The 14,679-nt window shown below is 33.3% G+C and overlaps 1 protein-coding gene across 1 annotated transcript in view; it reads left to right on the top strand.

The window, feature by feature from the left end:
* USP38 (ubiquitin specific peptidase 38) overlaps positions 1-10,186 on the top strand; it is a 33,982-nt gene extending 23,796 nt beyond the window's left edge. The window contains exons 8-10 of the mRNA XM_043568194.1: positions 1,045-1,151; positions 2,283-3,636; positions 8,531-10,186. Coding sequence (XP_043424129.1) covers positions 1,045-1,151; positions 2,283-3,636; positions 8,531-8,692 — 1,623 coding nt within the window. The 3' untranslated portion in view covers positions 8,693-10,186. The remainder of the gene's footprint in view (positions 1-1,044; positions 1,152-2,282; positions 3,637-8,530) is intronic.
* The last annotated feature ends 4,493 nt before the right edge of the window (positions 10,187-14,679 follow it).

Here is a 14,679-nt window from a genome sequence, read left to right as displayed (position 1 = left end):
CCCTATATAATTGAAAAGGCTTTTTTTTTTAGTTGATAAAGCAACATATAATGAGCATTTAAATTTGCCTAGCTTCTGTGCAAAGTAGTTTACATGTATTATCTCTTAATCCTCAAAAACCATCTATGAGGTAATAAGATAGATAGTATCCTTGTTTTATAGATGAAGGAAGTGAGTTTATGTCACATGCTTTTCAAGGTCATGCTAACAAGTGACAAGTGGGGATGTGAACTAAATGACTCTAGAACTCATGTTCAGTCAGTATGCTAAAGTTCGTTCCTTTAAAATACTATCAATACACATACTTTGATAAGTTTTTTCTTAACTGAGGACTCTGCTATATACCACATACATTCAAAATGTCAGAATTCTAAAGTTTCAAGTTATAATCACATCTTTTCAGATGCCCTTTTAATTCCTTTTTGTTGTCGCAGAATCTAGGATTTGAACCAAGATTGCTACAAAGTCCATGAGCAACCATTTCACTAAACTCCATGCTAAAAAAATAAAATCAACAAGGACCCTAAACATAGTGCTTACATTCTGTACATTTATGAAATGTGTACCTGGTCAAAGAAATTTTCACCCAAAGTAGATATGCATGGCCCTGTAGAGTTGTCCCCTTATTACTTTATCCAAAATATATATTGGATATATTTATATATAGATATATAATTATATATAGATATTAACATGTCTTTTTCAAATTTGGTTTTTCAAAAAATTATGGACTCAAGCACGTGACTGTCATAGGAGGGATAATGCCAGTAACATTATATTAAGTGTTCGAGAGATCTGGGTTCTAATTGGCTCCCTCTGGCACTAATTTAGCTGTATGACCTTGGGCAAGTCACATGTTTCTTTAGATGATAATTCTTACCTGCAGAATGAGAAGTTGTGGCTGAAGATTACCTAAATTTAGTTGTAGCACTTTGTAGTAAGGTTAAGCACAGTGTAATTTTATTAAACCTATATTAAGATTTCAGTTATTTGATTCATGGTGTGAGAATCACTTCCTTGTATTTTCTCTACTGATATCAAAAGAGAGAAGCATATGCACCTCGGGTGTTCTTTGAGGCTTCCAGACCTCCATGGTTTACCCCCAGATCCCAGCAAGACTGTTCTGAATACCTCAGGTTTCTGCTAGACAGGTAAAAAGCATTTTTAAAGTTATGATTTAAATTTTCTTTCATAACAGATTATTTCTATAGCATATTGGTTTTGACTTTAAAAATATATTTCAAGTGTTAATCTTTAAAATACCTTGCATTCATTGTATGTATTTAAGTGTTCTTTTGTTTTTAATTTGGTTTCTTTTGTTGATTTTCTTACTTTGGAACAGCTGTTCTCATAGTGTAGTACAAAGACCTCCTGTGGGTTCGTCAAACATTTTCAGGGGTCTTCCCTTCTAACTCTGTATCTGTAGATCTGTAATTGAGGCCAGATTTTCTTCATATGCTTCATCCAGAACAACATATCACAAGAGATTGAATGATACAAGGATCCAGCTGCCTTCTATTAAGCCAGATACTTGAAATATTTGCAAAATATAAAACAATGCCATTCTTATCACTAAATTTTTTGGTTTTAGAAAATATAATTTTTTCATAATATTATTAACATTAACATGTAATGGCTTTATTATTGTTTTTAAATATTACTTTTATTCTCAGCTTTTGAATACAGTAAATACTGGTGGATATAACCACACGAATGAAAGCTCTTGGGTTCCTCAATTACTTTTAGGAGTATAAAGGGGTCCTGAGACCAAAAAATTTAATATTTGCTCCTTTAGACCAGTTCATATTTAGATGGGTTTGGTATATTTAATGGTCTTCTTACCACTTAGTTAATAAAACCTATATCTTTTTCCTTCTCTTTGTGATTGCTTCCCTTCTGTTACGTAAATGACTAGTAAAGTTAGTTGAACTCAACATATGCAATCTTCTGTTGATTCAGGTAAGGACATGTTGAGTGGTTTCTTTATTCCAGGCTTTCTATGAGATGTCAGGCAGACAAAGATACAGAAGATAAATAATAGGCATATATAATTTACTAAAGAAAGTATGCGAATATATGGTAGTGATAACCCCTAACTTGTAATCTACATTCTCAAACTATTCAGTGGTCCTATTGATTGAAAGAGGAGAAACTTGATTTTTTACATTAAGCATTACATTTGATGAAAATAATTTGGCTGTATATGTAAGGCCCCAATATTTTTAAATAAGTGACATTTAAACTTAAGTGAAGTAGCTATATAATGATATACTCTCCTACAGGCTACATGAAGAAGAAAAGATCTTGCAAGTTCAGTCCTCACACAAGCCTCCTTCAAGTCTGGGATGCAATGAAACTTCTTTCCAGGAAGTGGCGAGCAAGGCAGCTGTACTAACAGAGAGCCCTTGCACAAGTGAGGGTGAGAAGACTTTAATAGAAAAAATGTTTGGAGGAAAACTACGAACTCACATATGTTGTTTGAACTGCAGGAGTACCTCACAAAAAGTGGAAGCCTTTACTGATCTTTCACTGGCCTTTTGTCCTTCCTCTTCTATCGAAAATTTATCTTTTCAAGATGCAGCATCATCACCCAATACACAAGATGGCGATCTAATGCAAGCCAGTATACCTTCAGAAGAACCAGGAGTTTATAGTCCAGCAACAGCTGCCTTTGTTTGTGATTCAGCTGTGAATGAAAGAATGTCACGCAGTCCTCCTGATGAGTTTTGCTGTACTGATAACACTTCTGTCCCTCATGAATCTAGCAAGATTCTTGTTAATAAAGATGTACCTCAGAGACCAGGAGGTGGAAGCACACCTTCAGTCACCGACTTACTAAATTATTTTTTGGCTCCAGAGATTCTTACTGGCGACAACCAGTATTATTGTGAAAACTGTGCCTCTCTGCAGAATGCCGAGAAAACTATGCAAATCACAGAGGAGCCTGAATACCTTATTCTTACTCTCCTGAGATTTTCATATGATCAGAAGTATCATGTGAGAAGAAAAATCTTAGACAATGTGTCCCTGCCACTGGTTTTGGAGTTGCCAGTTAAAAGAACTACTTTCTCTTCATTGTCAGAAAGTTGGTCGATAGATGTTGACTTCACTGATATTAGTGAGAACCTAGCTAAAAAATTAAAGTCTTCTGGAACTGAAGAAGCTTGCTGCTCCAGATTGGTGCCGTATCTGTTAAGTTCTGTTGTCGTTCACTCTGGTATCTCCTCTGAAAGTGGGCATTACTATTCTTATGCCAGAAACATCACGGGTACAGAGTCCTCATACCAGATGTGCCACCAGTCTGAAACTCTGGCATTAGCGTCCTCCCAGAGTCATTTACTCGGGAGAAATAGTCCCAGTGCAGTTATTGAACAAGATTTAGAAAATAAGGAAATGTCAAAAGAATGGTTTTTATTTAATGACAGCAGAGTGACATTTACTTCATTTCAATCAGTGCAGAAAATTACGAGTAGGTTTCCAAAGGACACAGCTTATGTGCTTTTGTATAAAAAACAGAGTAGCACTAATACTTTAAGTGGTAACAATTCAACCAGTGGACTCTGGGTAAATGGCGACCCACCTCTACAGAAAGAACTTATGGATGCTATAACAAAAGACAATAAACTATATTTACAGGTAAGTTGGAAACATACGCTTCATCATTTGTGGTGAAGCAATTGACAGTGGTGAAATGAGTGCCCTTATTTTAAAACCCAACTTAGACATTTTCAAGGAATTTACAGAGTAGTAATTCTGAAATTTGAGTCTGGGTTTATGTGAAATGCGTTCAGCCTATATAAATTATCTTGCTTTCTAATGTTATGAATTAATTATGAATAGTTGCAATTAGATGCAGTGTGAAGGACCTCACTTGTCTTTAATTTACAAAAGATGTGATCATTGTAAAATCATTCCATACTGAAATATAGGAAGTTCCCTCTTCCCTTCAATCCTACGTACCAGGGGGAAACAACTACTGTTTGGTATTTACTCCTTCTAGACTATTGTATAAATATTTTAAGGGTAATTATTAACATTCGGGTGAGTAGGATAAAAGACACTGCAAGGTAGAATATGTAAAAAAAGGTATTTGTATTCTTTAAAGACTTAAGCAATAAAACCAAGAAGATAATAGAATAATTAGTGTATAAAAGCCATGGAACAAAGGTTTCATGTGAGCTGAACTTACTTACAAATATACTTTTTGCAGGAAGTTAGTGATTTTACTACTTAAAAGTTAATAAAGACCTTGCTGCAAGTGTTTTTCTTTGAAACCTGCCAACTTGTTACCAGCATAAGGACCAAAACTAAATTATCAGTGAAATTGTAGATATATTCATTGGGTAGTCCAAGTGATTTTATGAGTTTACATAAGTAAGCTCTAAAAATCTTGTGTTTGAAACTCAGAAAGCTGAAAAATACAGATGGAGTAAGAGAAGAATTGGGTCGCTATAGTATTTATTTTGAGAGGAAAGTTTTCTCAAAGGTCTTCAAATTGACTGCATTATAAAATATTCAAATAATGATACATGATACATTGTTAAACGAGTATGGCAATGTTCTAGAGTAACACAAAAATAATAAATTTCACAGAAAAAAATTAGAAACTCAGAATATTTATTAAACCTGATTTACCACCAAAGATTATTACATCCAGTCAGAAGGCTTATGATCAAGGTAATAGAATGTATTCAACCCTATCCTTCTTGCTAGATTTCAAATAAGCACTAGATATTAATAGTCATGATTCTTGAAGATTAGAGAATAGGAGTAAGGGCAAGAGGGTTAGGTTGGAATAGGAATTTTCTGTAATTTAAAATGTAGAAAATAAGACTCAGTGCAATCTTGATTTATAGCAATATGCAGATTATTTATCAATGATTGAGTAAAATAGCATATTTATCAAAGCGGGGACATGGGTTTTAAAAAGATGAGGAACTGCTGTGTTTCTGTGATTGGATTGCCAAAAACTCTTATAACCATAACAACTACTTCATTACAGCCTACCTCTAAATGATTTTCTTATTCTTACTATTTACCCCATTACAATATTTACAATATCTGAGTGTGAGGAGCCATTCTTTTCATTATTGTTTTAAGGCCTTTATGTCACTATACAGGAAACTATTATGTACTTTGTTAATTCAGTTTTTCGGTGTTTGCAATTGTTCTAAATTCCATCGTAAGTCTCAAATTGGCAAGTTGTTTAATGTAAAAATGATACTGCCAAATCTTACATTAAGATTTTTATGTTCCAGTATTAAGACAGGCTATTAAGTCAAAGCTTATTACCAAAGTACCTTTTTAAAGCAAATTATAAATACTCAACTCTTATTTAGAAACTTAAACATTTATATTTGTCTTATATGCTTTTAAATACAATCATGTAATTGATTTGTGCTGATTTGAATTGTGATGGTTCTCACTACTCATACTATTTAACTGAATCATCCTAGTATTTTAAGTTTGTGTTAAGAGACTATGTTGTTTTGAACACGTGGAACGTGTATATACATGGTTTTGTTCTTATTTTTTTTTTTTACATTTTTGAGATATAGTTCAAAGTCTGCTCATTTCATAGTAATAATGCTTTAAAATAGATTGCTGTGTCAAGAATATGTTAGTTTTAAGATACAGCTTTATACCTATTTGTAAAACAATTATAAAAATTTAATCCAGTCTAAGTAAAGTAAGGATGTGGAGTGGACATTTTGAGTTCCTTTGCTACTAAGTAGTACTGCAAATGAATTTACCAATTTAGTACATATCAGGGTAGCTACTTTTCTAGTTTTTCACATTACATTAGAAATTCATCTTGTATCATTTTAACAAGCTCTTTTTGGGATTCCATTTTTAAATTTTACTAAAATCACATCTAGATTGACATGTGTTAGAAAGAAACTTGGTGAGATGAGTCGTTTTGAAAAGCCTGGGCAAAAAATCCTGTATGACCAAACCATTTTCTGTGTGTGTCATAGCCTGTGTGTGCACATAGGATAGCAGTACAGATTGTGGATCTCGAAGTAAATTTGGGGAAGGGCTTTTTTCTTTCGTTCTTTCTTTCTTTCCCTTCAGTCCAACTTCCATAAGGAGTATCTCTATTATTTTAGTGTCTGGACTATAAAAATTATGCTTTTGTTTAGGATCCAGTGAGACAAAGATTGTGAAAGTAGCACCAGCACGGCACTGTGAAGATCACCAGCTATCCCCACATGTCCCGCATCAACTACAGACAGAGCTTCTGTCCTTTCCTGTTTGGTTTCTTTCCTGTTTCTTTAGAGGACTTGGTAGCTTAATGTCTTAGTATGTTTCTTTATTGTACATACAGAAGAGTATATGTAATATATATGTGTAGTTTAAAGAAAGATAAAAGATGGATTATTGTAATGTTAACATAGTTACTTGAGTGAGAGAATCTAAATATTCTGAAAGTTATTTGTCCCAAAGCAACAGTAACTAACTCCAAGCTGATAGTCCACTACTGAAATAACTGATTTTAATACCTGATGTAAAATTGGAATATAAATTCTAGATGCTATGAGAATCATATTTTTTTTTACCTACAATGTCACAATGTCACACAATGCTCACATCTATATTAAAAGAAAATGAAAGGCAGTTTTCCCTGCTTCTATCCATTAAGCTTATTTTCTGAAAACAGAATATCCTACATTTTTGTCTGTCAGCTATGTATTTATATAAGTAGATAAGAAAGCAAAAAAGGAATATCCCTTCCTTGGGAATCTCTGTCTTGAAATATAATAGAGTTTTCATGTGTCTCAGAAGCAATGAAGTTAATTTTGTATTATGTATGTCCTTTAACACTACTTCTGGGGGGGTGGGATTACTTTTTAATGAAATTTGCCTTATCTTTTGGGAGCAGAACTTCTTGAACTCTACCTTGCATATTCAGTTTTATTTATTTCATTAGGGAGCATGATCTATATCTGAAACCAGATCTTAGACACAGAGTCAGATTTTCATTGCTTGTTTGGATACTTCAGTAGGTTATAGAGCTAGAGCAATGAGGATTTTGTTTCTTATTTTGTATCTATTTCTTACATATCCATAGCTTTTATTTTCTATCTGTAAAACTAAAAATTTTATTCTATTTAAAATTCTTATTTTATTTTTACAGATTAAAAAATAAACTGTCTCTTGAAAAACATTATACAGAGGAACCAGCACAGTAAATGGAAAGGAAAAAAAAAAAAGGTTTTTGAGAAGTATCTTACAAATTAAGTTTTAAAAGCCTGTCTAAGCCCTGCCAGAGACTGGTTAATTAGACCATTCTGTTACAAGGATTTTTTATGTAAGGTCAAATTCAGCTATAAAAGTATATGATTCTTTATCATTTTTTCTATTGGGAATCACACAGCTGTTGCTATATGCTACTGAGAAATTAGGGGTTCATAATGTGAAAAATAGATGTCCAAGTAAGCCTGGTCGTTTACCCCATAATAAAAAATTGGGCATCTTGTGAAGAGAGAACAGTTAACTAAAAAAAGTAGCTAAAAACTATAACACTACCTTGCCAGTTGGAGCAAAGTAACTGGGCTTATTTGAAAATTGGAAATAGTATAGTTTTCATGATTACTGTTAAATGTATTTTTAAGTTCTTCAGGATAATTATGCCTAACACATTAAAAGTGTCTTCTAGACCTTATTGACATTGACTTCATTTGAAAGTTATAGACCGTTTCCCAGAAAAATGGGCATATGCCAGAATATTTTGTGTTTTTTTTCCAAGGAGTTTGTACCAGTTATAGAATGCGGTTTGACACCTTGCCAAATGAATTTGCCATTATTTATTTACATTTGCTTCTTTAGAGGCTAAGTAGCTAATAGTGTTCTAATCTATGATCATTAATATTTACTGAGCACCTAATATGTGTCTGGCACATAAATGAGTATGACTGGTTCCTGATAAAAGTTCTGATACTGGTAGGGAAAAGTTTTAAGTAATACTGTAAGAAGATAGGCTCCATTTCCTTTAAGAATGTTATTGAAATATTACTTTTATTTACTGAGAAGTATTCTAAGGGTAGGAAACATTCAGCCATTTTTCATTATTTATGCCTTTTATCACCCACTTACAAAATAGCCCCACTTGATAAAGAGTAGATAATCCATCATCATAACCTTTAAATTCTACATTCAGTATATTAGAAAGGAAATCTATTCCCATATGTGTTGATGAGTATTTGCAAGAACACTAATATTTCCAAAGAGGAATTTTAGGATGTGGGGCTTCAGTTTTCTCTTCTGCAAACTGAGGTATTGAACAGAATGGCCTTTAGGATCTGTCATTCTGTAGAGTTACCCCAGGATTTTGCATTCTTATTTGTTCCATCTGTGATTATGTACTTTAGTAAGATTTGACAGGGATTAATATAGTCAATATTTTTTAAAATACTGAAATATAAGGGATGCTTATTAAGGATTAAGTCAGTTTTAAAATGTATGTAGATGATATACTCATCCACTGTGTTTAGGGTTTTAATTTTATAAAAATTCTTTTTAAATTTAGGAACAAGAGTTGAACGCTCGTGCCCGGGCCCTACAAGCTGCATCTGCCTCATGTTCATTTCGGCCCAATGGATTTGATGACAATGACCCACCAGGAAGCTGTGGACCAACTGGTGGAGGGGGTGGAGGAGGATTTAATACTGTTGGCAGACTCGTATTTTAATCCTGAGAGAATCCAAAATGCACTGCTCACAAAACATCTATTACTATGACTGTTAAAATGTCAGATTGTAACAAATATCATACCTATCTTTTATTTTTCTTTTCATTAGACCCTTTTACTTTAAGAAAACACACTCAGTGCTTGTTTTTATTTTCTTGACAATACCTTTATTAACAGATGCATCATGGGAAAAAAAAAAACTACCTCTTAAAATTCCATTTACTTTTATGGTTAGACATGCTTGACCAAAAATTTTCAGAGGAAAGTATGTACCTGGTCCCTAATTAAGCTGCATTAAATTTAGTAGAGGCATTTAAATGATCTCATTCTCAGTTTTACTAAACAAAAAGTATAACTCATTTAGCCTCTTTTATAAAAGAATTGATGCTAGAAATGATGGAAAAAATTTTGTTTCCTGTATATTACCCCATTATTAAATTCAGATCTCTTAAAATGCTAAAGATAATACAGTCTCTAATGAAGGCAATAACATAAAATTTATCAACTATAGTACTTTTCAGGTTTTTGTTTAGTGCTGTCCTCAGCATCACTGTATCTGCATTTCAAGTACAAATGTTTTAAAAAAAGGATTATTTATACATATATGCTGAATTGATTTTAAGAAAGGTGCATGATCCTGTAGAAACAACATTTTTACCTAAAAATTGCTAACTTTGTAGTATTTCTAATTGTTTAAGGATTTTAAAATTCTATTTCAGGGAGTATATCTTCTCTGTGTTTTGAAGGAGGTGAGTTCTGTATGTGCCTTGCAGTACTGTAATTCAAAAATAGGAATCTTTGGCTGCGGAAAAGTTTTTTAAAAATGAAATGTTAGGAAGTAATTTTTTGTGTTAACATTAAAATTATAACTTTTTGAAAGGTATTAGATTTTCCTGAAGTAAAATATGATGGTTCTAAATCAATAAGTGTGATAGCTTATTTTTAAATCTTAGAAGAATTCAGAGGAAATGAACCTAGTCAAGTAAAAAATCTTTGATTTTGTTAATCTTCAGATTATTAAACATCAATTGCATATTTCTAGAGTTGTACATTTGGGTTTTTTTTTTTTTCCATTTGAATCTTGTGTTTTGCACAGTTGTTTCTGTCTCATAGTTTCAGATAAAATGGTAAAATGTCAGACCCTACTATCCCACATTTTCTTTTACCAGGGAATGGGAAACAAGTCAGTTCTCCTGGGTCTTGATTGTACATATTCAAGAGTTATCCCAGTTGTCCCCTTTCCTAAAGGTTTTTAACTTATCCATGATTGTACAATCATTGTTCTGAAATTGGTCTCATATTTATTTTGAAAACATTTTAAGGAAAGACTGTTCTTTGGTGATTTGGAGTTTATCTTTTTCCCAAGCTTTTAATGGGGTAGTTAAAAGCAGAACTCCTCATCTTCATTCCACTATGTCCCACTTCTAACTTGTTTCCAGTCACCAGGAAAATTAGGAAACCTGATTGGATTAAAATTGGACCTTCTTTGCAGCATTTGTTGAGATTTATCTTTTCTATAAATGAATGAAACAGACAAATTTTTATCACACTGTCTTTCCTGTGAGCTTCCTCTTATCTTAATAGTGAATTCCTAAGCTACCCTATGTGTTCAGTTATCCACTGGGTAATTAATGATTTATTAATGATTAATCAGTGTTAGTATTTATTGAAATTGGTGAGGTCATTTAGTACTTGCTGTATTAATACTGGGCTCAGCTACTTCTAGGAACTTTCTTAAAGACAGACCTACACATGATTTTATTTATGAATACCGAACAATTCAAGGATTTTATGTGTCAAGGTAATATAGAATTTTCAAAATGAGAAAATGATAAAATTTTAGGGGCGGCTGGGTGGTTCAGTTGGTTAAGCGTCCGGCTTCGGCTCAGGTCATGATTTGTTTGTGAGTTCAAGCCCCGCGTCGGACTCCATGCTGACAACTCAGAGCCTGGAGTCTGCTTCAGATTGTGTGTCTCCCTCTCTTTCTGTGCTTCCCCTGCTCATTCTCTCTCTCTCTCTCTCTCTCTCTCTCTCTCTCTCTCTCTCTCTCTCCCCCCCCCTCTCTCTCTCTCTCTCTCTCTCCCCTCTCCCCTCTCCCTCTTTCCCTCTCTCCCTCCCTCTCCCTCCTTCTCCCTCCCTCTCTATCCCTCTCTCTCTCAAATAGATAAAACATTAAAAAAAATTTTTAAGATATAAATTTTAGTTATATAAGAATACTGGGACTATGCAGATGATAATTTCATACCAGTACCAAAGACTTGAAATTAAAGACTTTTAAGATTAAAAATGTAATAACATTAATCATTTGCTGAAATTGAAACCAGAATAACCAGAAGCTCCATTTCCCATTTTCCTAACCCTTGTGCTTTCTTCTTCCTCTTGCAAATTCTATCTCCACCTCTCTTCTCGCTAAATAATCAGAAACAAAGCAACATTGGGCTAGAGATCTGACTTTTGTCTCCATACCTTAAGATTCCAGAAGAATCTTTTGGATGTAGAAATAAAGATCCCTCATGATGTCTAGAGGTATTGGGAGTCCTTGTAACAGGTTCCAAAAGCCTATTATTAACTCATATCTAGAAAGAACAAAAAATATTTAAAAACTAAGTTGTAAGCTCATCTAAATCTTCTTCAATTAGTTTTGTTCTTTTTATGATAATGTTTATTTACAAAAGTAGTTGTCTTTTTGTATACTTCCTCTTTAAAAGCTTTCTGAATGCTTCTTGAGTGTGCAGGACAGTTGAAGAAAAACAAAATTGGCACAGTCTGTCTAGTATTCAAATCTTAATGGAAATAACCATTTTGATGTCATATACATTGTTACAGTTCTTAATTCTCAGTATATCTTTTTCCTGAGATTGTGCACTTCACATAATAATACTCTGTACAAAGAGCTTTTTAAGTGATTGTTTCAGAAGAAATAATACTGCACACTTATGTATGGTATCTTTTTTCATATGAATGCTATACTTTCTATATCCTTTCATCCTCTGCTAATGAGTTTAGATTTCTAAAATTATTACTAAAGTAAAGAAGGATAAGTTATTCACATTTTATAAAAACTTACTAGGAAGTATTAGCTGACTTCTGTTAACAACTCAGTAACGTCATCTGGAGAAGTAAGGTTAATAACTTGGGTAATGTAATCTAAGAAGCTAAAGTACAACAGCTAGCAAATTTAAATTAAACATTATCTCAATGAAACTTAAAAAATAAATTTAAAATAGAAGTTGCTCCATATACCAAACCGTCACTTTCCATCATAGTGTTAGTCTTATTTCATTTTACATTAATTTTTTTATAGAGTTCTTTTTAGAATCTCAAAATGAATGGGGGATTTAAAAAACAAAGATATAAAGTAAACAGGGCTTTATAAAAAAGCTATCTTGTAAAGAAATTGCTATAGAAATAATTTTTAAAGAAATGAAATAAAGATTTTTATAAAATCAACAATCTGGGTTTTACAAATTCAAAGGGATTTGTTATGTAAAACCTTTAGCCCCAATGTTATATAACCAGTGTGGATTTGACATTGAAAACAGAATCTAAGAAGTCAGCCAAGTGTGTTGCCAGCACTCCTCAGTGTCAGTTATGGCCTGCAGTTGTTTTTCTCGTAATAGATCTCATGTTTTCACATTTTGCTTTGTGTGCTAGACACACATACACACACACACACACACACAGCCTTTGAATTTCAGAGAGATGAAAAAGTTGTCCCTAGCTAGATCAGTTTTCAACCTTGCATTCATGTTAAAATCACTTGGAGAGTTTATAAAAAATAATAGCATATCCATTCTTCACCCCACACCAATTAAATTATGTGAGGATTGAACATCAATATTTTTTTGAAGTTCTTCATGTGATTTTGATGTGCCTCCTTGGTTGAGAACTTCTGGGCTAGAAAAGGAGTTTTTTCCTAGTGCTTTTATCCAAAAGGACTAATGTGTTGAGTTTCTACCATGTGCTGGAGACTGGTTGACATTTCTGTGTGTTTTTTCTCATAACTTTGCTCTCCCTAAGCCCTTTACACTTGAATAAATAAAGTCTTATGAAGGAATTTGATCAAAATCACGCAGCTAAAAAATTAAAAATTGAGATTTTTAAACATCAGAATTGAGATATTAACTCAAGGCTTAAGGACTCCAAAGTTGGTATTCTAATGGAGAGATAGTAACAAGTGGGAGAAAAATGTGAGCAAAAGACTTATGCAAATTACATATTAATAAAGGCTTCCAATAAATTTTATGAAATAAAATTTGTTTCACTTCTCCTTATACCCTTCAAATATGATTCAAAAAAAAAAAAGTGAGATCTACTTTGTTAAAACTTACAGGTAATGATCTAAACAGTTGAGCAAACTCATTTCCTAAAGTAAAGGAAGTTAAATTCCACTTCCTTTACTAGCTTAATCTCTTCCATTTTTCCCTTTATGTCCTCCCTCAATCCTATTGGATCTTGCATAGTTCTTATTCAAAATCATGTACTTGCCATCTCTAAGCATTTGTATATGCAAATGTCAGTTAGCATACCATTCCCCTTGCTCTACTCTCCCCTCCCTGCTTTCTGTTGACTCATTGCTACTCACCTTTCACTATGCTCAAGTCTTCTCATTCTAAGCTGCCAAACTGATTATTCTCCCATTTTATCTTGGGTTGTGTCTTATGCTTCTGCTTGAAAAGACCATGGCTTAGTTGTGGAATGAAATTAGTCCTAGGGAAAAAGCTGATCATTTACATCCAACGAAGATTAAAAGCGGGACTTGAAAGGATCAAACTCATCTGTGAGTAATTTAATGGCAGTACAAATACTAACTGCAGCACTTTACAATAAACTTCGCATTTAAGAAAGTAAGATTCCAGGGGCACCTGGGTGGCTCAGTCAGTTGAGCCTCTGACTCTTGATTTCAGCTCAGGTCATGATCCCAGGGTAATGGGATGGAGCCCTGTATCATCAGCATGGAGCCTACTTAGGATTTCTCTCTCTCTCTCTCTCTCTCTGCCCCTTTCCCCTGCTTGAGCATGCTTGCTGTCTCTCTAAAACTAATTAAAAAAAAAAAAAAGTAAAATTCCAGCATCTGATAAAAAATTATCAAGCATTCAAAGGAGGAAAATATACCACCTAAAGGGGGGAAAAAAAACAGTTTCAGAAATTATGAAAGGGAACTGACAAACTAGGAGCTTGAAAGAATGTAGGGGCACCTGGGTTAAGTAATCAGCTCTTGGTTTCAGCTCAGATCAGTACGTGGGATTGAGCCCCACATCAGTCTCCATACTGATACTCCATACGCACTCTCTCTCTCTCAAAATAAGTAAATGAACTTAAAAAAAAAAAAATGTAAAGAAAAACGTGAACAGAATGAAGACAGTGGAAAATTCAAGAAGCTCAACCCTAGCAGAATAACATAAATCATACAATGACATCATAATCAAATTACTTAAAAGCAATGATAAATTCTTAAAAGCAGCCAAAAAAAAAAACAAAAAAACAAACCCACATTACATATAAAACAGGTCAGCAAACTGTATACAACCCTCAAGCCAAATCTGTCCTGCCTCCAGTTTTCTCATAAAGTTTTATTGGAACACTGCTACACCTACTTGTTTACCTATTGTCTGTGGCTGTTTTCACACTAAAAGGGCAGAGTTGAGTAGTTTTGACAGAGACTATTATGGTCAGAATGCCAAAAATATTTACTAGAACAATATTTTTAAAAAATAGTGACTCCTGATTTAAAAAAAAAAGTCATAAGAAAATATGCAAGCTAGAAGGTAATGGAATGACTCAGATCTAAAAAGTGCAGAAGGAAAAAAATTGTGAACCGGTAAATATTCACTGTATCAGTGAAAATGTCATTCAAAATGAAGGTGAAATAGATATTTGTAGACAACAGCAAGAATTTTTCCTTGAATATTTACACCCCATGATAATGTGAAAAAAAAATCTTCAGGCTTAAGAATACCAGATGGAACCTTGGATCTACATAAATG

The sequence above is a fragment of the Prionailurus bengalensis genome, chromosome B1 (assembly GCF_016509475.1).
Source record: "Prionailurus bengalensis isolate Pbe53 chromosome B1, Fcat_Pben_1.1_paternal_pri, whole genome shotgun sequence".
Lineage (NCBI taxonomy): Eukaryota > Metazoa > Chordata > Mammalia > Carnivora > Felidae > Prionailurus > Prionailurus bengalensis.
Note: the sequence above shows the minus strand (reverse complement) of the source record. Positions and strands in the feature narration are given on the sequence as shown.